The 25,756-nt window shown below is 35.4% G+C and overlaps 1 protein-coding gene across 7 annotated transcripts in view; it reads right to left on the bottom strand.

Moving 5' to 3' along the window:
* Positions 1 to 6,788: 6,788 nt before the first annotated feature.
* The window catches only part of LOC138693302 (zinc finger protein 235-like), a 103,502-nt gene continuing 84,534 nt past the window's right edge, over positions 6,789 to 25,756 (bottom strand). For 6 of the 7 annotated variants that reach the window (XR_011330277.1, XR_011330278.1, XR_011330276.1 and 3 more), the window contains 3 exons: positions 16,407 to 16,544; positions 11,869 to 11,948; positions 6,789 to 7,906 (listed from right to left, as the gene is read on the bottom strand). Coding sequence is in view for 4 of the 7 variants with exons in the window: in XM_069817170.1 (XP_069673271.1) it covers positions 7,075 to 7,906; positions 11,869 to 11,948; positions 16,407 to 16,544 (1,050 nt within the window). In the remaining 3 variants the exon portion in view is untranslated. Of the gene's footprint in view, positions 7,907 to 10,125; positions 10,867 to 11,868; positions 11,949 to 16,406; positions 16,545 to 25,756 lie in introns of those variants that run through there. The other variant, XM_069817173.1, reaches the window with a different exon arrangement.

Here is a 25,756-nt window from a genome sequence, read left to right on the forward strand (position 1 = left end):
ATTTGTGTATGAAAGTCAACGAGTTAGAAAGAGAAAGTCTTCTCTTTCTATCTCGTTGATGAAAGTACGTCCTTTATACAACTAACATCTTTTATCCATTTCATTGCTTTATTTTTCGTATGTACATAGAGAAAATTGTTTCCTCTATGGTAATTCAGCTGTTGACCAGACGGGACCAAGCGTGACCTAGTGTGTCACTAAGGTTATATATATCATATATATATATATATATATATATATATATATATATATATATATATAACCTTAGTGTGTCACCACATTTTCGGTAATCGCGATCGGAGCTAATTGCGATTATCGACTGTAGTCTGTCACCAGTAGAACTCTCGTAATATTCGATCTCCGGTTAAAATAGCGCTGAAGCAGTTCGCATTGTACTCCGCTTATACAACTTCAACTGTGTTATCAGTCATAAGAACATAACTTAGCGAACATTACAAAAGTTCCATACAAATGTAGACTCACGCTGTGCCTTGCATATAATCATGTGACAAGTGTACAATGAAGTTTTATGAGTATATCTCCCACTTTATAGTTAGCAGACTTTCAGTACCTATAGTCTATGAAATTAAAAATCTAGTGTCCTTATTTTTTTGTCATGTTTGCCTTCATGTCACATGTTACATGCCTTCATACTCTTTATTAGTATTTTAAGAACTGAAAATGGGCGCAATTTTTAGCTTAATAAAGCATAGGAGAAACTGCACTCCTTTTCCCAAATAGCAAGTACAAGCTTATAAATTCCGCTAGATAATGTGCTTCCCCCCTCTTGAATTAATTCTGCTGGAATTTGATATACACCTGGAGACCTCTACTTTTTTAGATTTTCTATCGCAATTTCGACGTCAAAAGTGTGGGTTCGGGTGTAAATGGCTCAGCAGTTTGTACTTGAATTTCGTCCTGATTATTTCTATTTGGCCCATATTTAGTAGTTTTCCAAAATAGTTTTTCCGACTATTCAGGATTGAATGAGAATCTGCAAGCAAGTTTGGTTTCGTAACAAGCTGTTTTTTATGGTGATGGGTTGTTAACCCTTCGCCCAACCCCCCATGCTGGAGGATCACCCCTTATCAGTTGTCCACGACTGCTTATTCAATATATTCGCAGCTACCCTCCATATCTGGAGGCCATCTCCTCTATCTGCAACCTGAGGACGCGCCATGCCATGATAATAGGGACCTATAATACATAGCATTCTTACATGTTATTTACTTTAAATAGTTGTTCCATTAACAAAAATAACTCGTATGTCTGAATAGCTATTTGAATACAATTTCTGATACAAAGAAATATAAACATGAACTTGTTAAGAGTTTATATTGCATCACAGTCATAGGTTTATAAATTCCGAAAAACTTGATGTGCAAATAAATAAAGATAACAAAATATAATTGTTCTCGTTCATGATTTTTGAAGCAGTTACACTGGAATGTGGAATATTACAAAATAATTTAATACAACTTACCTACTTTAAATATGTAGAGGTTCTTCATAATAAGACTTCATTAGTCTTTAGTTAACAAAATAACAGCTTAACAATATATATATATACATACATATATATATATATATATATATATATATATATATATATATATATATATATATACCGAGATAGATTTGAGTTATAAAATTTTTTTTTTTTTTTGTTTTAGCCAATTCCGCCTTTCAGACAGGATTTGTCCAGTCTTTGAGAAAAGTCATTCTGATGGCACTGATGTTGCAGGAACTGCGGAAGGGTTCCATGGCAGACTGCTGTTTTTCCAGAACTTTGCTGGGCTCTTCTTATCTTCATAGGGCTGCTTAACGTATGGTTCGTAACATTATTGTTGCATTACTGGTTGGGTTGACTCTGGAGTTGTAATTTGATACTTTTTCATCCAGATATTCCCAAATGCTTTTTTCAATGTCTAGAGTCGGAGCCTTCTACATATATTGGGAGTTTCTTCAGTGACCGTGTTATTCATATCCCGACACAGTATAACAAAGAGCTGATTATGTACAAAATTTCTGTGCCTGTTCAGCATTTTGTAACACATCCAAATCCGTATTTCTTAAATCTAGGATTGAACAAGGTTGCAGAAGTAGGAATTTCCAGTAAGTCAACTTTTGCATGCCATGCACTATTATAGGATATGTGCTGCAGGTCACTTGCAGTTCTTTTTTGTGGCTTTTTATTTATTAGATATATTTGTATGCCTCTTACTAACGGTACTGTCTTGGATACTTCTCCACAGATAACTCTGCTCTCATAATTTCCATTGGCTTTAAACTGTTACGCATTCTTCAACAGTATTCCAGGGATCAGCAGTGAGAGGCGTTGGACTATTGGGTAGTGATGCAAAGCAGCTGAGATCGTCTCTTTTACTTTCAGTAATCTTTCCCACATATGAGTAGCTTATTTTAAAAAATACTCGATTTTACAATGTATAAGTAACACTATAGATTTTAACGTCCTGAATACACTGGTGAGGTTATTTTGTGCCAGGATCTACTTTCGTGTTGAAAAATACTGTTAGAAATTCCTTTTGTTTCCAAAACCTACTATTCTCAATGGTATGAAGTGTAATTTTGTTTCCATATCATGCTATTTATGTTTTGTTCCAGAACCTCCTATTTTTAAAAGCAAGTTTAGCCTAGCATTACATTTTATTTCTAAAATCTACTATCTAAATTAATGAAAAAAATAATATAATAAATCGGATTTTTGTAAGTGTTCTCTTTAGTCATATTTGGTATACTAATAAATACACCAGAAAAATCATTAAACAAGGATACAGTATTCTTCTATAGATGGTTACAGACAGAGCACGGTAGAAGTTGCAATGAAGTAACTTCTTATTTGAATCACTTCTTCAACAATATAATAAGTGAAAAATACTTGAACAGTGTGATGGGACTTAAGATTTTTTTCTGATTCTTGTGTTGGCCAAAATATGAAATATACAGTGCTCACTTCCTTTATTCGATTCTACCAACAAAAGAAACTGCAGTTTGAATGGTTCTTCCCTATATGCAGACTTTCCTACATCCCTGTCGATCGTGCATTTGGTTTAGAGACTAGGAAGATAAAGAAGAAAGAAACTATTTAAAGACAGATAAAGGTTTCAAAATCACAGACGCAAAAGTTTTGGGGCTTCTAGACTTTTCATCCAACAGAATTACATCAGGAGTACATACTGCTCTGCTGTTAGCACTACCCGTAACATTTTCAAGAATAGTTTTTTTTTTTTTTTTTTTTTGCTGTGGACCATTAACTCTTCAAACAAAGGAAGTTCGCCTAAGATATCAGATGTCGAAAGCTGCTCCAGGTCATGAAGCTTTGGGAGTCCAACTTGCAACAAGAAGATGATGGAATGCAAGACAACATTGAATTTCTAAATGAAGATTTGCTATAACTTGGTATCTATATATTTGAACTGTCTGATTATTATTTATGTTCCTTTCAGTATGTTTGTGATATGTTTCTTGGTGTTTTAAATAAAATATTTTACATTTGAATTTTTACAAATTTCTCGAATGTGAGCACATTATTGTTGCAAATGTGATATATTTTCAAGTTTATTTCCAAAACCATTTTAAATTTTATAAAATGTAAAATACAGGAAGTTAACATTTCGTTTTGGAAATAATTTGAATGAAAAAAGTAGGTAAGTTTTAAAAGCTACAATTAAAAATAATAATAAAATCGACCGTTACAAAACAAAATGACAGACTTTTGACTTTCCTGCAAAATTTGTGAAAAGCAAAATAGGAGGTTTTGGAAATAAGCTACTCATATGTAGAATAGACTTTCATCTTGTTAGGACATTTTCTTTCTTTTCTTTTTATCAATTTCAATACTGGGACGCTCATTTCCTGAATACTTCGCAATTTGTCAGAAACAACAACACTGAAACACTACTAGAACTCTGCTTTCCAGAAGGATTTCCTCTAAATTCTTTGATTTACTAATCGCATGCTGTGCAACCAAATTCAGTATGTGGGCTGCACATAGAAGACGGTAGATCGAAGCAACTTCACGGGAGCTCTAATGTTTGCTGCACCATCAGTCACAATTGCAACTACTTTTTCTGTAATGTGGCACTCTTCAAGTATGTTTTTTGCAGGATTGCAATGTGGTTGTTCCAAGTTGTGTTGTTGATAGAAGATAGGATTGTAAAATGAGGAGGTTGGTATCAAAGTTGGAAAACTCCATTTTTTTCTTTTCACAGGAGAGGCGAAAAAGTAGATCCTTGGAAACCAATGTCACGGTATGGTACATTTTTTTAAAAACATTCTTATGGGTCCCGTTTCAAAGTGTAATTAAAATTAATATTCAGATCGAAATTTAAGTTTGAGAAGTGGAGTTGTCCATCTCTGAAACTAAGTCATGGAGTTGTCTGCTTTTGAAACCAAATGAAGTCATTTTTAAAGTGGAGTTGTCTGTTTTTGAAACCAAACGAAGCCATATTTAAAGTGAAACTGTCTACTTTTGAATCTAAGTTTCTTCTAACTTGGTTTCACAGCAAATTTACGTAAAACATTAGCCTACTTATTCAACCAAAAACCTATTATATAAATAATCAGCCATATTGGACTTGCCATGTATGATGGGAAAAGGTGGTACGAATGTGGGCTTCTCATTGGCTACTGAAGAAATTGTCCTAATTTGAAAGCAAGCCACAATGGAGTTGTCTACATTTTGATTCTAAAGCGCATAATTAAGTGCTATTTTCAATCTGTTCTGTTCGTTTTTTAATCTAAACAGTTCCAGAATTGCATTCAGCACACAAAATTCTATGAGAAACAATCAATATCTCGAAATCGCAAAAAACGGAGTTGTGTAACTTTGATACTATGCTCCTCAAATATATTCAATGTTGAAAAAGTGTGCTGTCACAGTAATGAACGAAGTTGTGTTTAAAGAAGTCCAAATGTCTATTGTGATCGAATTATAAGCTGTTAATTTCAATTTTTTTTTGTACTGAATGTTTTGTTCGTAGAGTTGTGGCAGGATTTTCTGAGTAAGAACTGATCTGCTGGGCAGTGTGTAACAGGGCTCAATTTCATTTATTCATTCCTTAAATCCATTATTTTCGATAGAAGAAAGAGGTTGAAAATCTTGAGCTATCAACAGGTTCAATTTTGTAATTTTTCTTGAGTTAAGTCAACTGATTTTGAAATTCTTTGAACATTTAGTTGCAGCACACTTTTCCTTGCACGTTGAGGTAGAGGTATTTCAGAATGTGTCCCAGATGTTGAAGATATGGATGTGGATTTTGATGGCTGCTATTCTTATATGCGAGGATTGTCTTGATGAATCTCTTCAGAAGGTTAATATGGACTCATCATTTCAACATCAGCTTCTACAACATGACTAAAATATCTTCTTTTAAATAGTCGCGTGAATTTAATATATTCCTTTTGCATTTAAAGTCTCTTTTGCAAAGCAGACATAATGCTGAATTTTCCTTTTTATTTTCTTCTATTCATGTTAATAAGATGAGCAAGAGCAAAACAATTATTACAAAACTACATAAGCATTAAGTTGATTAATCACTTTCGGTTACAATGAGAACAAGCGCCATACCAACGAAAAATTGCGGGTAACGGAATGATTTGTTAATTGTAGCACATGAAAAAATTACTTTCTAATACATGATTGGTTATTAATGTGATTGTTTATATTAGGACTTTAGCTCATGTATTTGATTAGTTTAATTTTTCCGCGCTTTCTCCAACCCGATACACCAAGGACAACCAACCTACTGTTTAATTTCTCCAAGACCGTAGACGAAACGAGGATGAGTATTGGACCGCCCAGACCAACGAGCTTGTACGAGAGGATATAAATGCGAATGAAACATTCGCTTTCGTATTCGTGAGTGCAACGAGCAAGCGGCATTCGAATTTTCTCTGCGTAATGGAATGGAAACCGAATGTATCATTCGAATATTTTACAAAACTGTAGTCCGTGACTATCGAATAATTCGATAATTTTCATTCCATGGGGCCCTATCATTACGCGAGATGCAGAATGTCCGATTTTTAATATTACCCATTCCTAAATACAATAAAATTGAACTTCGACGCATCTTGTTTAGAGGGGTATGCAGATTTAGGGGAATATTCTCCTACAAAAAAAAAAAAGTTTGTGAAACTATTTCATAAATACATTGATATTATTAGACTGATAAAAATAATTTTTTAAGTTGACTAAATTCTGTTTCATAAACTTTATACACTAATAAAATGTGTACACTAATTAAATTAGTTTATTAGTAAGCATATTCTATATAAGGGTAAGTCATTGATGGTCCTGCGTGGTAGACACTGGTTGCAGTGTGTTTATATCAAGAAACAATGTGAGGTTAAGTCTAACAAGGATTAAAGGTAAGCGTTCACTATGGCGTATCACACTCATCGGAAAAAGACAATCTTCGCTGTAATTGTTATGTAACCGCATTCACTACATCGTATCGCACGCATCAGCTCTCGGTAAATCCGTCCACGTTTCTCGGATGAGCAACTTATTCGATGCGTGCGATGATGGCCTTCTTTAATAAATCAATTTTAATTGCTCATCTGTTACTATTATGTTGTGCCATGTTCAGTGTCGCGCCAAAATGACGCTTGTAGAATATTACAAAGAATTATATAATTTGAGGCATTCCCATTACAGTAATGAAGTCGTTTCTTACATATAATAATAACGGAAGTGCGCACAATGTGCAGGATAATATATTATTTTAGCTTTCGCTGCTGCTGTTCCTTACATATATATATATATATATATTATATAACCAATATCTCTTTCGTTTCTTCTTCTTCAATTAAGACGCATGAACCAATTACAAATTCTTATTCGCTAACACTCATAACTAACATACCTAACCTCAAAACTCTTCTTTTTTTAGCAATGTCAATATAGTACATCATATGATTTATTAAACAGCTGATAGGGAATGCGATGAGGTCATGAGGTAGACCCGTTACAGTGAACACACTTCACTTAAAATATCCCTTGCGTGCGATTCTTCCGAAGAGTGCGATACGATGTAGTGAACGCTTACCTTAAAAGGGGGTCTTCAACGAGCTCGTTGGTTTCTTATCCATATGTTGTCGTTCATGCCTTCTTAGATTACCAGTCTCTGAGAAACTCTTTCCGCAAACGTGGCATGGGAATGGTCTCTCACCCGTGTGCAGGCGTATATGCCGCTTCAGATGAGAATCCGAAAAACACTTCCCACAGATATCACATCTGAACGGTTTGTCGCCTGTATGCAGGCGTGAATGGCTTTTTAGATTACTAGAATCCGAGAAACACTTTTCACAGTAATCGCATTTGAATGGCTTGTCGCCCGTGTGTTGCCGTGCATGGCGTTTTACATTATTAGGATTCGAGAAACACTTTCCACAGATATCGCATCTGAATGGTTTCTCGCCTGTGTGCAGGCGTATATGGCTTTTCAAATTACCTGAATCAGAGAAACACTTCCCACAGACATCGCATTTGAATGGTTTATCACCCGTGTGCAATCTTGTATGGCGTTTTAGATTACCAGCATCCGAGAAAAACTTTCCACACACACCACATTTGACTGCCTTCTCCCCTGTGTGCACAACTGCATGGGATTTTAAAATTCTATGTTCAACGAAACACTTTCCACATATATCGCATTTGAAAGGCTTTTCGCCTATATGATTCAAGACGTGTCTTTTCAAACTTCTCGAACACGAAAAACTCTTTTCGCAGACATTGCATTTGAATTGTTTTCCAGCTGAATGAAGCCTCACCATTTTCTCCGTGGAAACAGAATTCTCTGCAGTCTGACAAATAGTCATGTAGTCGTGTGCAAAACCTGAGTACTCTGATATTACGGTGCTCTCATCCATGTCTGCAAAACTATCATAAAATATGTAATCAGTCTATAGAACAGTAATGGTAGGGAAACATTCACGCAAACAAAAAAATTTATAAGAAATATAATGCAACACCACAACTCAACAGCAGATTACAGTATCATAATCATTTTACTGCATGGGGAGTATTAATTTTTGCGTCGCTACATCAGATGTAACATCACTGACAATATTAAATAAATGCAATCCTGTAGAACTCAACACTAACGAAGACAAGGAGAATACTTGTATGGTTATATTATGCGGACCAGGAAGACATTCACGTTACCAAAATATCGAAAATAGTGAGTGGAACCATTCGGTCGTAATAAGCTAGTCAATAAAGGTATGGACCCTCGACAAAAGGAAAAATTTGGCCCCTTGAGTAAAATATAAAAATTAATAATAGCATCAGTATGACAACAATAATATCAATAGTAATAACAACAATAGAAGACATGCATTCACAAATATTCCAAGCCTAAAATTTACGTCATTTGACTTCTTACTTGAGTGATGTGTTTTACATAGGCTACCATCCTATAAAAAAATAATGTCTCAAAACTGACACTAAGACCGTGCTTTTAATCATACAAATATTTAATTCAGCACTGTTACATTGGAAGCCAATATTTTTTTCTCACTTGAAAATTCACTTCAATGGACTTAGGATGTTTGTTAATTCAGTTCTTCAATAATAACACACCTGTCTGATGTTGCACAGAGGGACGAACTCCAATTACAGTCACACTTAAATTAACACTCTTTCCATTTAAATACTAGAATCGTGAGGAAGTATTTCGGCACTCTGAGTAGGCAAAATCGGGAACTGTGTCTTGAAAATCAGTTTCCGCCAAATTTCATGTTTAATACTATTACACTTTTACTACGTCAACTACTTTTGACCAATAAAACGGTAAGAAAGGACGTCTTTCAACCCCCATGGCTGCTTATCTCACAATCTTATCACCTCCCTAGCAATTGTTTCTTGTTTGTCAATATATGAAACTGCAAATTCTTTACGGTACTATAAAACATACTTTGCGATCGTCATTTGTTTCTCGCATAGATAGTCGACTGAACATGGCGGTTCTGTTCCAACGTTTTCGTGAGGCTAACATCAGTGATAGAGAATTTCAGTAAGTCCATATTTTATTGTATTAGAGTACTTTATTTCTTCTAATCTTTATACACTTTCTTCTAATCGTGTAATAGTCAATTACATTCCACAGGAGTTTTGATTTTCTCCAGATAAATAAAAACCTCTAGTGAGATTACTGTGGATAAAACTTGAATTATTGATGTCTGTTTGTGCCATGCGATTTCTAAATTCATCTTTTATTACTTTGACTTGGGAAATGAACGTTCTACAGATGCATTGACCACAAACGATGCCACAGAAATTGTCTAGCAATTTTCTTATTGGGGGAAGCTAACAAAATAATCTCTATTTTCATGTAGCCTGACAAAATATTATTTTTCATATAGTCTAACTCTTTAGATTATGAACATTAAGGTCTTTATAATCCTGAGCATCTCCTTATTCATATCCAGAGATGCAGCAAAGGAGTGTGACATTCAGATACGAATTTTGCAGAAATAAGATGTCCGTTACAGAAACTTGCAAGGTTTTCAAAATAGGTACTTCGATATTGCTGAGCTGTCCAACACATACAGCTTTTCCAAAACAGAAAATCTCTGAAAAATATCTCTTAAGCTTTACTTCGGAATTTCGGATATTTGCTGATACACCTACTTTCTTCTTTTTCTTTGGGTTTCTTCCTTAGCATAATCACTTTCGAAACACGACATTAATATAACTGATAACTTAAGAGAGAAGAATGATAAAATAGAAAACATAACTTAATAAATTAGTAAACTCATCGACCATATTGCGTAATATAAAGCATTTGGTGGTAAAATTCCATTGTAATAATATTTACCGCACAACCACTTTCGAAACAACACATTAATAATGATAAATTAAGAGAGAAGAAAGATAAAATAGAAAACATAACTTAATAAATTAGTAGACTCACCGAAACGATATTGCATTTGGTGGTGAAATTCCATTGTAATAATACTTGCAGAAAATGTTACTAAATGTAATGCATAATAATACTATATATATAATAAATTAATAAAGGAAACTTGTATATCCTCTGGTATAATGTTTTTCGCAAAATGCTTCTTGAAATATAAATTATTTGAATGCCTCCATTGTTACGTCAATTATAATGATTATAAGATGTGAGAGAAAGAGTATGAGAGGTGTAGAAATATAAAAGAAAAATAGGAAGTATATTTAAGGCACAAAAATGATATTACGAAAAACAAATGTAAGCAGGTACATAGCTTAGAGAACATGTGCATTAAATACTTTCACTAACATCGGAATAAATGCCCATGCAATAAAGGCTAAATAACACTAGCCTGCGAATTTCAACTTTTTGTTTGTTGCCTAAATTAAGTAATGTGATTTTACATAAAGTCGATGTGCTGAATCCGAATTTTCAATTCGTTTGCTTCTATCACGTCAGGTTTGTTTGCAAAACCACTTTAAATGTATTGTATAATTACGTGAATTTCATCACAAACTTTTTCATTTCACTTTTTTTATTTTAAATTCAAAAACAATATTTAAAAGACACAACTTGCTGAAATTATGTGTATGGTTGTTCATACATGTCACTAGAGTGATTTTGCTTTGTTTTGTCACGTTTATATTTTCACTATTGGATGTATAAATTAGCACAATGTATCATAAAAAAAATTACACCACTTGCTTCTTAGTTGAGAAAGCCCTCCTGTTCCTGTTCCTCTTATGTTTCTCTTCAGGTATTTCACGCTTTAACATCCAACAATAATAACCAAGCATACTGATGCGCCAGCGTCCCTGGTACCTCCTTTCGAACTCCTGCAGATTATTGTGAAATCGTTCACCTTGCTCTTAGCTGAAAAATCCTAGATTTTTGGGGAAATAAGCTAGGTGAGAAAACAGAAAACTTTGATACTCATGTTACAACCAAATTCCTTGTATGCTTCAAGCATGTTAGCCACAATTTTTCGGTAATTAGGATCCTTGTTGGCAAGATAATTTAAAACAACTTCACAAAAAGACATCTATGCTGATTTCTCCTTTTCATCCTTAGTGTTTTTAAATGCTGCACCAGATATCTGTTTTCTTATGTCAGGACCATTAAATATATATCTTCTTTCAATTTGCTTCAGATAGTAGTGGAAATTTCTCACAAATGTACTTAAAACAGTCTCCTTCCTTATTTAAAGCTTTTACAAGGTGTTTCATTAAGCCAAGCCAAGCAGACCACATTATCTACAATAATCATGACTACAATAATATAGAAACAGATGGAAATTTTACACATCACACCAAAAAGTTCACAGTTAAACATCTTAGAACAATACGAAATATACCCATACATTATTCGATGCCATGACACGTCATAACACACAAACAACCAGCCCCACCATAAGAGCAACACACCCCCATTCCTACAACAAATGCACATCACAGAATTCAAGATCACCAGTAGTTCAGGAGACACTGATGAAGACGTAACATCACGTCGAAACAGGGCCGTCTGTCCAAGGTATATACCTTTTTTTTTTTTTTTTTTTTTTTTCAAATTTTAACACTTTTATGTTTTTAACAAACAAAGTGTTAACGTGAACTATAATCAATGAATTACAAAATATGATTGATTGATTATATGCAGGAACGTAAGACTGCTCGTTTAATTTGTTTTCATGTCATGAAAGAAATGAAATAAACTCTCTAGCGATTACTGCCTTCATAACTTCCTCCTTCCATGATTTCCAATGTCATTCTTAATATATGAACAAACCATTCTGTGCCATAAGAGACTGAAATTAACGTCATATGTGACAATTTTAATAAAGCAACGAAACAAAAAGACAATGTGAAGACTCCCACACTGAACTCACCTATTGATCAAAATCTCATTCTCCTCTGCGGTAACTTCCAGTTTCAACTCGTCCTTTACTGCATCAACATCATACTTTTCCTAAAAACAGACAACAGAACAGAGAAATGACGCAGGTTTACACGATCAGTGCATCGATTTTTCATGACACAGGGCTGCATTTATATTCTACTGAATGCAAGTAGAAAATGTAACAGAAAGCGCCACTCCTTAGAATTCTTCATAAGGTTCTCCTGTTTTTAATACACTGATGGCCAGGTGCATCAAGTTTTAACAACCATTAACAAGTGACAAGTCACAAGTAGAGTACACGAACGATAATGATTGTTAAAACTTAGCTTAAACCTTTAGGGCCATATTCATAGTCATTATTAGTGGGGGCTTCCGGTGGATGATCAGCAAACTAACGTTTTTCGTATTCATAAACCAGTGTTAGTGATATGATATGATATGAATCCTGTACAAATAATCAGTCGATAGCCAGGGCTAGTTTAGCACACTCGTAGTGCAGGCTAGCGCAATGTCTATGAATAGCACCCGTAAACTTAAATTAGAGATTGATGGCCAAGTCACCCTCGGTAGCATAGTTGGTATACCGCTGGCCTTCTATACCCGAGGTTGCGGGTTCGATCCTGGCCGAGGCCGATGGCATTTAAGTGTGTTTAAATGCGACAGGCTCATGTCAGTAGATTTACTGGCATGTAAAAGAACTCCTGAGGGACAAAATTCCAGCACACCGGCGATGCTGATATAACTTCTGCAGTTGCAAGCATCGTTAAATAAACCATAATTTAAATTTTCGATGGCCAATGAAGTTAGTAAACAATAGTTAATTAATATAAAAGAGCACAAGATGGCGGATATTCGCAAATGATAATTTCGAAAATGAAATGAATACCAGTATGATTAAATAAAATTAGAACACCCAAAAATACACAAGAACAAAAAATGTAGACCTACTTTTGTTGTATCAGTACCTCCAATATGCTTTTTTATAATTGTAATAAAAAGATTGGAATATGTTTTTTTTTATTTGCACTGAAATCCGCTCTTAAAGACAAAAATTATTAATATTTGAGGAGAAAAATTCACTCCAGTGGCAGGGCTCAAACCCGGGTCCTTGGTTCTACGTACCAAGCACTCTGACCACTGAGCTACGCCGAATTCAACCCACGGTGCTGGACCGAACCCTTCTCCTTGAATGGACATTGGACATATACGTCAACATATGTGCCTAACTTGGAATCAGGCCACAAAGGGAAACACTGAAGGAGGAGGGTTCAGTCCAGTACTGTGGATTGAATTCGGCGTAGCTCAGTGGTCAGAGTGCTTGGTACGTAGAATCAAGGACCTGGGTTCGATCCCTGGCGCCGGAGCGAATTTTTCTCCTCAAATATTAATTGTCAATATTACAGATATTATTCTGTAAGGTCGACCTGGTTGGCGAGTTGGTATAGCGCTGGCCTTCTATGCCCAAGGTTGCGGGTTCGATCCCGGGCCAGGTCGATGGCATTTAAGTGTGCTTAAATGCGACAGGCTCATGTCAGTAGATTTACTGGCATGTAAAAGAACTCCTGCGGGACAAAATTCCGGCACATCCGGCGACGCTGATATAACCTCTGCAGTTGCGAGCGTCGTTAAATAAAACATAACATTAACATTATTCTGTAGGACAAATTAATGAATTTATAATACAAAAATTATTGTTTTGATGACTCATCTTCACATATGTAGAATCATTACCTAAGCTGTTGATATCTATATATGCCTTCCATCCATCACCAAACTGGGGCGTAAATAAAATATTTTATTCTGACTTTTGAATTAGTATTATTTATTAACGGCGGCCGGGTAGCTCAGTTGGTAGAGCAGCTGGCTACGGACTGGAAGGTCCGGGGTTCGATCCCAGGTGGTGACAGGATTTTTTTCTCATTGCCAAACTTTCAGAACGGCCCCGAGGTTCACTCAGCCTCCTATAAAATTGAGTACCGTGTCTTTCCCGGGGGTAAAAGCCAGTCAGAGCGTGGTGCCGACCACACCACCTCATTCTAGTGCCGAGGTCATGGAAAGCATGGGGCTCTACCTCCATGCCCCCCAAGTGCCTTCATGGCATGTTACGGGGATACCTTTTACATTTTTTATTATTTATTAACACACACTTGTTCATTTTCAATTCAATATCTTTTGTTGAAAGAATGAAAATTCATTTTCCTTTAAGTATGGGGAAGTTTGAATAGGTACACCATACTTCATAAAAATACAACCACTACTGCTAACTGCTTCGAGCACGGGTTATAAAAACTACCTTCCTTGCAATCTCTTTGATAGCTGTCTATTTAAGGAAACATAGCTCATTAGCGAACATAACCTACCTGCACTGTAAAATGAGGTTTGAATGTATACAAAATTGCATTTTATTTCAACTAAGGTATAGGTGTGATATAACCATAGACAAATAAATAGAGATATAATCAATTACATTATTTTAGGTCCCGGGTTCGATACCCAGTCCCGGAACAATTTTTCCTCGAGATTATTCTAATCAACTTTACAGGGAGTTATATCTGAAAGCTTGATTTGCATAATACACGTCACTGTTCGTTAACAGAAAACCACAATTTAAGTCACACACAGTTAGTGTACAATCAATGTTGATTGCTTGATGGTTGTCAGCCCACTTTGAGGTCTGCGGATATAGAGGGAAAACTTGGATCGGTGTCTGATAGATTTCCTGGGTAACTCAGTTGATAGAGCGTTGGTACGTTTAACCAAAGGTCCTGGGTTCGATACCCGGCCCCGGAACAATTTTTCCTCGAAATTATTCTAATCAACTTTACAGGGAGTTATACAGTCAACAAATTTAATACAGTCAGCTCTGGATGTAGTGAACTCGGTTATAGTGAACATTCGGCTATAGTGAACCTAAATCGTTGGTCCCGACCCGCATACATTATAAAGTACATTAATATTTCCGTGTATAGTGAACCCTCACTTCGGTTATAGTGAAACTAAAACTAGAACTTCCCCAAGAAAATGTAATTTTAAAATGGCCAAAATGGCAATTTAGGACACCCTTCCTCCTATAAACTTCCAAGAATATGTTCAGCCTCCTGGACAGCTTGAAACATGTTAAGGAGTATAGTGTACGCAGTTAGGGAGAAAGGAAGGATTATTTCTGACTTCTTTAAAAGAGGTACATCAAAGAACGGACAGAGAAAGTGTTTTCTTTTGTTTTACCAAAGGGTAAATACAAGAAAGATTACATTATAATGGTCCTCAACCCTCCCTCCTGCATCTCTGTAGAAGTGAACCCGGGAAAATTCCGAGGCCGAGTACATAGTAGGCATACCTCTAGTGGGAAGAGATGCGAAATCGGTCAGTGCCTACTACCTACATGGCCAGATTAGATTCAAGTTTCGAACTATGAACATCTGAATGTCGATGCATAAAGTCTTTAACTTAGATGATAAAGTGAAAATTATTACTGATATTGAATGTGGTCTGTCCCAAGTGGACATTAATATTGTATGTATAGCAACGTCAGTAGTATAAAAAAACACACTTCGGTTTTAGTGAACCTTGGATATTGTGAACGAAATATGCTGGTCCACGGAGGTTCACTATAACCGAAGTTGACTATATTTGTTAGGGAAATTACGTTTTTTATTTACATGAACTCTATCAATTAATTCCATTTCATATTACGAAAAATTTGGTGTTCTCTCTCTCTTCTTAATTGACTCCATTTTAACAACAATATCAAAGCTTTTGTACTGCATCCCAACAATCTACAAACGAAAAGGCTAAGATGTGTTCAGTTTCACATTCAATGGAGAGATTGATAGGTCGAGAGGTTAAGATCGATTGTCAGCTAACGTCAATAACATAGTAATCATTGAGTTCAGTTGTTTTGATACCTGTATATTTTAGAAGACTTTACGAAACAGCCGAAATTAGCAGAAGTCGGTGCACTTGGCCATAAGATTTGAAGTTCTATTATACGAAAGAAATGGAAAGAAATATGTCTTTACTCAGTCATTAATTTACCGGTAACAAAATCTAACTCAACTCGATGTCTCAGGATTTTATTGTGTGCCCACAAAATTTAAAGTTAACAAATGCTTGTTTGCCATTAAACATTGCATTAAACTGTAAAATAAGACTAGGCTTCGGACAATAAAGAATACAACTTCGAAAATAGTCAGCCACGTAATTTCTAATGTTAATACAGTATAGAAGTTACAAAGTGTAACAGAAAACTGAAAATGGGCACTACATCTTCACACACTGATTCTAAAATCATGTCCCACAAGGAGTAACTTTTATTTTTTACGAGCTGAATGTAATAAATATTCTTATGAAGATATGGCCATACATGATATTCAGGGTGTACTGATATCGAGTAAATAATTTGTCATAGAATATATTAATGGGATTGCCATATGCTAAAATCCCTCTGTAGTCAGAGATATAATAACAGTGTGCGACAAAAAGAATACAACATTAATATTGAAAGAAGAAGAGCCAGACTCCACTTACCTCAGCTTTACACTTTTTCGTAACAAAATTACTTGCCACTGCACTTTCCTCAACTTTATTTCCTGATGTGAAATCATAGGTGTGGTCCACGCTTTCCGTCTTTATTCCAGCCATGTGGAGATCCAATAAATGTCCTTCCTGCACAAGACAGAGACAAATAACTTATAACAGCTTGTAAGAATGTGATTCCAAGTGTTACATGCTGGTCCATATGATAAGGCTGATTGCTATTTGCAGACAGATGTGAAATACAATATTATGACATAATCAAGAGTAAAATGAACAACAAAACATTAAAAGCTACACACAATAGACAAAAGGCAATGCTTACTACTAGAAATGAAAAATACTTCTATATTACGTGTCTGGAGAAGACCTGATATTTGAAATGTCGTGCCTATCCTGTCTTTCATTCAACAAGAAGGGTGCATGGGTCACATTCAGGACCAACTACGTTCAATGGCTACAAAATTACATTATCATGTTACACTATTAGGATTCCGACATTCCTCTCGTAGTGCGACAGAACTGCAAGGAGATACAAACAGGATTCCTACCTGGAAATATCACTTAGGTTATTCATGGCGATTCATAAATCCAATTTAAAACATCGTTACTATTTCAAGTCTAATTCACATCTAAGTAAGATTTATTAATCATGAAAGATATTTTGGAATACAAGAATTACAATGTAATTAGTTACAATGAATGGTATGCCTCCTGCTATCATTTTGTGATGAACTCTCAGTTGATTGTATTGTATTTATTTACATTCCATGGTATTCATACATCACTTCAATGCTAGAATATGGAACATGTCAAAACAAAATTTTAATAGTACTAGAAAGACTTAATTATAGTCACAGTCTAGTTGAAATATATACAGAAGAGTTTTACAATATACTCTACTAGAACAACACAAAAGTTTAGTATTAATACATAATAAAACACAGAAATATTCATGAAGCATTATTGAATGTCATACTTTTTTATTAGTCCCTAAATAATAATAATATATTTTGAGTTTCATTTTTTATATCCCTAGGAGGTTATTAAAAATTTTTACTCCATACAACGCATTCCAATTTGATAGCATGACTGACTTACCAATGGAGTATGAAAGTAATTTTTTGACGCGTATTTATGTTATGAACTGTTGAATTTGATACCAAGTTTTCACGATTACATACGAGGAATTTTATTAATGAAAAAAATATACTGACAACCTAAGGGCATTATTTGTAGTTTTTTTAAATGGTCCTACACATTTCCCTAGATTTGGCACCTACTTGTATTCTAATTACCCTTTTTTGTAGTAGGAATACACTGTTGCTATCTGTAGAATTTCCTCAGAATAGCACTCCAAAACTCATTACCAATAATTAGAAGTATGCAAGGTACCGGTATATTGTTTTAAGATATTGATATTTACTATCTCTTGCATAGATCTTATAGCAAAACATGCTGAATTTAGTTTCAGGATAATTTCTTTAATATGACTTTTCCAATGTAACACATGATCGATTTCTAAGCCAAGAAATTTGGTTGTTGTTTATATTAGGGATTTATTATTAATTATTGCGCTTCAAATTTGCGAGGGTGAATTTGATCAGGATTTAAATTGAATTAAGCTAGTTTTGTTACAATTTAATACTAATTTATTGAATGAGAACAAATCACATATTTTGAGGAGAATTGCGTCTGTAGAAGATTGGAACATGTGGAGTTATTAGCTGTAATTAATATACTTGTGTCATCTGCAAATACACATATCAAAAAAAAGTTTTGCATCACCTGTCAACCAGACCTTCAATAAAAGATAAGCCCAAGGAAAGGTAAGGAATGAAAATGTATTTATTTTTAACAGTTGTTGACAAAAAAAATAACAGTTGTTGACAAAATTATAACAATGGTTTGGATGGCCAAATGAAAATTGAGTACTGGCTGGAGTACCAAATCTCTATCCTAGCAACTTCAGTAGAGTGTACTGCTTCCTCTTGCATTGATAAATGCTTGGATTCTTCGTGGCATACTGTCTACCAGCACATTTATCAACTGTTGATCCATTCTGTCCCAGTCTTCAACAGCAACTCTGCACAGGTCTTCAAGAATGAGTGACGGGGTCAGGACGTGCACGAATGGCTCTCTTCAGTTAATGCCAGACATGCTCAATTGGATTCATGTCTGGAGAATATATGGGCCATTCAAGCCTGGCAATTTCTTCATGATTATGGAAGTCATTGATGACAGCTGCACGATGGACTCTGGAGTTATCATCCATAAACATTAATCCTTCTCTGAACTTCCTGGTCTGTATCTCGAAGTTCTGATTAAATGGTGCTACCATGCCTTGAAGAATATTGTCCCTATACTGTGGAGCCTCAGCATTCCTTGGATCGATACCAATTGTGTCCGGCGACCTCACATAATGCCACCCCAAAACATCACTGACCTGCCACCTTGCTGTATTCCATTGTAGGGGTATCTGAGTCATGCAGCATTACCTGATTCTCTCCACACATGTTTTAGAGATACAGACCACTGAAATAAATCTGGTTTTATTAACTTTTTATGCAAGAAGTACTGTAACATTCATACTATTACAAAAAAATAGCACAAATAGTACTAAAGATAGGCCAGTAGATTTTAAATAACAGGCCAGCAGTTGATGTAATATTGTAAAGCAAAACAAATAAATAAATTTTAAGGAATGAACGAATTTTGCTTACAAATAGTAGCAAAATGCAGATATTGCAATCTTGACTTTTTCCGAATTAAATAATAATCCAGCCAACAACAACTTTTACTTTGTGCAAATATCTCAATTTTTTAAAATTGCCTGTTGGTATTGTTGTCTATCTCAGTTTAATTATTGTTTGTGTACTACATCTGAACTCTGATTAGTGTAATATGCTGAGCCGAGCTCGATGCATCAGCGGATCATCTCATCTGCTACATCACCGACAGAGTTCGCATTGGTGGGATACCATCGATGGCACCATCCTTTTCCTGTCCATTTGATATTAAATTCCTATTGGCTGGCTAGAGTTTGAAACAATTGACAGAGAGAGAGGACCGAGGTTTCGTTTTTACATTTAGTAGGAAAGCACTTCACTTGGGAACTCATGGCCAACCTGCAAGGTTGCTTCGAGGATTAGTGGATCAGTTCACTTCACTCAGAGACTTATGGCCGACGCGGAAGGTTGTTTCGAGAACATGTTGAACAGTTAACTTCATTCAGGAATTCAGTCGTGATGTATAAGATTGTATTTGCATTTATCATGGAGTAGTTAAGTCAAAATTACTAACTTATTTTGGTACTTCGTTACATTTTGCTTACGATATATTTGCTGAGTTGTATATGGAGAGCATTCGCTAATGATAATGTCTTGGTTCGTGTATGAGAGATTGCGCGAGGTTTTGTAGTCGTGGCGAGTTACGTCGTATTGGGAGAGATTTTGTGAGGTTTTGTAGTCGCGAATTACGTCGTATTGGTGCACAGTATGTTACAGATTAGGCGAAGTGGTTTCGCAGTTTGATTTTGCGTGCGTATTAGGTAGGATACGCGGATTTTGTATAGATGCGTCGTATTGAGGTTCCAAGATAGTCTGGCGAATTGTGGTGATTAATGAAAGGTATTGGTTATATCGTAATAAAGTATGTAACGAAACTCCAGTCAAATTGCTTTCTTGATTGTTCTAGTACATTGCTTTCCAAATTGAGTATTACTTTCTACACGATTCGACTTATAATTCTGAGTATATTGAATTCCAGTCTGTTATTTAAATGGGTACGTGAATTCAGAGCCATTGTCGTTCTTTATATATTTGTCTCTCTCTCTCTCGGTATCAGGTTCATTGTGATAGTACAGAGATTTATAGTATGTGCAGATTGTAATTAAGAGTCAAGCTTTAGCACATTGAGTATGTGTGTGTGACTGTTTCACTTGTGATTATTTTCTGTGAGTCATCGAGTCAATATGTTGAGTCTACTAGTTAGACTTCAGATACAACTTTTAAAATCTAATTGGTCACTGAGTAAGAGTTTATGGAAATCGCTTGACATTGATCTTAAGTTTTATATGTTGGTTGAGATGTTGTGTGAATGATCCAGCGTGGAATATTTTATGAGTCATGAATTTAACATTTTGGAACTTGCCAATTAGATTGAATTATGACTTTGAAAGTATATTGGCCGATTAACGATCAAAGTATTGAAGATTCTGGACTTTATTTATTGTTGTGTTTGAGATCAGTTTAGTATATCACTTCTCTTTATTTAATTTCACATTTTCATGCTTTATTCCAGCAACTCATTCATGTACTTGTTAGTTATTACTTGTTAATTATATCTGTTACCATAAATTCACACTGTTTATTCTGTAAATCTTCCACTGCGCACATCCCAATTACTCGATGCACCAACGACGTCTGGCGAGTAACAACCCATCTAACAACCCGTTTAGCAGCCCGGTAATGAGAAGAGAGGTATGGTTTAAAAATAAAACCTCTCAATGCAACTACAATCAACAATGTATACAATAGAGGAGAAAAAGAACTGGCAAATCTACCTAATTATCTCCAGGCTTTGTTACAGCATGAGTGACACCTTACTGATGTCACTTACGAAGTTCCAATCTATCTTCGGGCAGGTGACTAAACAACTACAACCTCCTAGCTGTGAACTTATAAATGTATTCAATATCAAAATTTATGGATTACAGATAGCTTACAAGATTCATAATGGTGGGTAAAATGGAAAATGAAGAACAGTAATAATTTCTGTATGTAAAGACGAGTTGATTAATTATAAATACTAAGATATAAAATTAATTAAAGACTGAAATCAACTTGGATCCATGAGTAAATATATATAGAGTATTATTAGCTCATCCAAATAATATAAATCTAACTAATGTAGGCTGATGTTCAGTCAACTGTCTGAAGATAGGTATGAACCTCACAAGTGATACCAAGAAGGCACCACTTATTTGACAACTAGGCCAAGTGATAATGGGGTAGGGTGGCCAGTTCCTTTCTCCCTCCATTAACTATGTATGTATATATGTACGTATGCATCAATGTATGTAATTCATTATGGTTTATTTAACGACGTTCGCAACTGCCGAGGTTATATCAGCATCACCGGTGTGCCAGAATTTTTTCCTGCAGGAGTTCTTCTACATGCCACTAAATGTAGTGACATGAGCCTGTCGCATTTAAGGAGAGAGGATGGTGAAATTTCTAATTTCTTTGTTATTTGTCAAATTATTTCAATTTTTTGGTACATCACAGTTAAGCATGTGAAAGCGTAAATCCAGTGTCAAAAGTGTTTGAAAATTAAAGGGGGGCCCAAATTTGACAAAAAGAAACCCTCTCGCATAGGTATTTCCTAAAATTGATATCTCAGAAAGTTTTCAAGATCTTCACAAAATTCTTTCACCATTTTACTCACAAAAACCCAACGTACATATTGTATTGATTAAATTTATAATATTTCGCCTGGGTACAATAATACAAGCTTATGAAATTGATTAATTATTAATTTATGGTCAGTGATTTGCATATTGGAAATTATTTTCACATACACATAAAATATCAAAATTCTAACCTAAAGAAAATTTGACTTATGGTCTGCTAAAGGTGTATTCAAAATTTCATGAACTTCTCTTGAATGGTTCCTGAGTTATATCAATTTTTATAAGAACCATGTCAGAAAAATCATACTTGTGGGAAATCGACAAAAAACATAATCATGCACTAAAATAAGATTCTCAGACAATAAATGTTTTAAATCTTACTAGTGTGATGTTAAAAATGCACCAGAGCCATAAGATGGCCCTTCCTGCTTCTTGTTAGCCTCCTCAGCCCTCATTTAAGCAATCCTAACCGTTCTTCTGTATCTCTGGAATGACTCGGTTCTTCGAGTTTGTCTTGGCTTCACTTCCCTGAGATCTTTTTGAGTAGCCATTTTCAATGTTTTGCTTCCTGGGGAAAGTCCTAATAGTTTATGCCTGTCACAAATGGTCAAGGAATTGCCAAAATTGTATTCACTGATAGCCTCACACACTGCTATTGTAACACGTTGCTTCGTCACAAAAACCTCTTTCGGACACTTCGACCAAATCAAACTGTGGAGCGCCTCATTATCATTTTGGGTTCTTCCTTCTAAACACCTATCCAGGAGTTCATTAGAAGCTAGACTCTGAAACTCTGGTATCACCTTTGTAATAATAGTCCCTCTCAGCGGGTTATGTACATTGTCAACATGGCACCCTGGTCTCTCATTTCTTGCAAGAGCTCGGTTGAAAAAGCACCAGGAATCCTCCTCTTTTTGACACTTGCGATGGTCTGGCTTTTCATCTGTGGAGCGACAATGGTGCAATATGGCATATATTGCATTTTTCATTCCCTCTTTCTCACCCTTATGCTGGTACATAGCATTTCTATAATAATTACTGATGATAATAATAGTAGAGTCCTTGAGGCTGCCATGAGATCTGCCTCCTAGCGTTGTACCTCTTGTTCTTTCATCTTTGACGAGATTTCGAAGTGCCGTTCCCATTCTCTTAGCGACATGGTTTATACGCTTTTCCTTTTCTATGTCTGCTCCATAAACTTTATTTCGCAGTAAATGTTTGTATGTCTTGCTGTCACCATCACTCACCATGGTCGAGTACCTGAAGCCATGTTGCTCTGATCTCTGCCAGAGAGTAAGGGATGCTGTCATCTCCATTGCAGGTGAAGAACCACTATAATTTGTCTCACGTGAAGATTCATGTCCTTCAAGCCAGAAATTATATTCTGGTGTGTTCACCCCTAGATCCTGGTTGACTTTACAGACCTGACAATATTTAGACAGAATCTCATAATCGAATACAAAGCCTATCTGTGCATCAATGACACAGGCCACACCGTATAAATAGGTGTGTCCACGGAGCTTGCAAGTACCATCAAAGCTCACGGCTATGTTTAGTACATTGACACTTGCATTTTTAGGATCTATTTCAATATATTTTTCCCTAACTTCTTTCCTATCTCTTTTCATCAGCTGGTCTGCAGATTGTATTGCAGCACTGTGTACTTTTAGCATATGACTGTCAAATACAGTGTACCTAACTCATACAGTTCATGTTTAGTCATACAAAATGTCTGCATGGCAGCATAACCTTTACCGATATCATTGAATGCATTGACACCTGTTCTGTTTATGTCAAAACTTGGCCTTGATGAGTTGTCATCACATCGCACTGATGTGTACTCTGATTCTGAAAAGCTACATACTGAGCATGACATTTTTAGCTGGCTTGCAAACCCACAAGTCTGTTTTATTGTGAAACCTATACTAAAACACTGAGGACATGCTATCTTACTAACTAAATTCTGAAAGCAGGATACACCTAAAATAACATAATTAGGTTCTGATGAATGATCAATTTCATTTGTTTTATTTACACTTAGGCCGATAGTTTCCTGCATATGTTCCAACCTCTTCTTGACAATAGGCCTAATTTCTGCTGCTTGTGCATTTGTATTAGAGGGACAAGGTAATATTTGTTGCTCATGGTTCTCATTTATTGGCAATGTATTAGGAACTGCATTGTTTTAAAGCTAACTTTTCTTATAGATTCTAAATCTTTTTTAGCCTAGCTTTGTTCTTCCTAACTCTGACCATTATGACTGCAACTTAGTTTATTACACTCAAAACTAATTAAAACTCATCTAAGGCCTATATTTACACGAATTTACACAACACTTCACACAAAAAATTACATGTGGTTTTGACTAATGCTGGACGGTGTAAAGGTTGCCTCACAAAACTACAATACGATTTACACTTGCACTAAACGATAAATAAAACTTATATACACGTATTGCATATTTCACACGAATGTACAAGACTTATGTACAACTATTTACAGTTCTTGACTCATATTTCAGATACATTTATATTAGAACAAAGACAGCATGCTTTTACCACGTGCTTGAAAGATACTGGATGAAGCATAACAAGCAAAATACTGTTTCAGAATAAAATGAAATATATTTTTCTGACATCTACCATCAACATTCTGAAGTAAATCCTATTATCACTTAGTGTTGTTATCTACAACCATGAGACTAAATTATTTGAAGATTTCCTGCACAGAAATCGGGGCATTTCGAAAGAAATTGTAAAAAGAAGGGAGTTCTATGATGGCAGGGAGAGAATGGGGAAAGTCATGTAAAATCCCAGCGTGCAGGCCATTTAAAAATGGCTGCTAATGACCTCCAATCGTGCTAAATGACCAATAAAATAATATGTATTGTGTTCTACACATATCAAAGAATAGTTTTAGGCAATAATATTTTTTTCACAAAAAATCAAATATTTTGCAAAATTTCACCATCCTCTCCCACACTTAAATGCCATCGACCTGAGTCGGGATCGAACCCGCAACCTAGGCTATAGAAGGCCAGCGCTATAACAACTGCGCCACTCAGAATGACTGAATGTATAATATTTTTTATTTTATTTTAGTTGGTGTATCAACTACTAGGTTATTTAGCGTCAATGAGATTGGTGATAGCAAGATGATATTTGGCGAGACGAGGCTGAGGATTCGCCATATATTACCTTGCATTCACATTACGGTTGGAGAAAACCTCGGAAAAAATCCAACCAGGTAATCAGCCCAAGCTGGGATTGAACCTGCGCCCAAACGCAACTTCAGACCAGCAGGCAAGTGCCTTAACCGACTGAACCAAGCCGGTAGCTTAGAATGTATGTATGTATGTATGTATGGGTGGCTGGATGAATTCATGCAAGTATGTATCTATGAATTTATGTAAGTTCTTCCCCTCAAAGAAATCGAAATTTGAAGATAACTATCAGTGTTGGAGTCTTATGGAATAATATGTACATTATCATAAGAACTTATAATGTAACACTCTTTCTTAACAATTCCGTTGCAATAATGGCAAATATAATATTTTAACGTCAAAGGTTACAAAAATGTAGTCTCAAAGAGAAAGAAATGACCTCGTTCTTGAAGGTTTTTAGAGAGCGCAATTCACACTACAATTTAACAACAGTTTTCGAACTAGTGTTATTTGAATAGTATTAGGGGAACATATATTTTCACACTAATGCAGAAAGCAAGAAATTGTTTTGGAAATAACAAAATTAATGCCTAAGACTGAGTCAGTGAAGAACTAAGCTACAGTATGAGAATCCTGATTATGACAACTGACTGCAAGCATTCCAATACCTTTGTGCTTGCTCGCAAACTACAAAGTTCACAACTACATAATAAAATGAATTAACACGACAGGATCAAAGTAGCATGAACTAATAGCCCAGTCATTAGG

Source organism: Periplaneta americana, chromosome 17 (genome assembly GCF_040183065.1).
Source record: "Periplaneta americana isolate PAMFEO1 chromosome 17, P.americana_PAMFEO1_priV1, whole genome shotgun sequence".
In the NCBI taxonomy this organism is placed as follows: Eukaryota; Metazoa; Arthropoda; class Insecta; order Blattodea; family Blattidae; genus Periplaneta; species Periplaneta americana.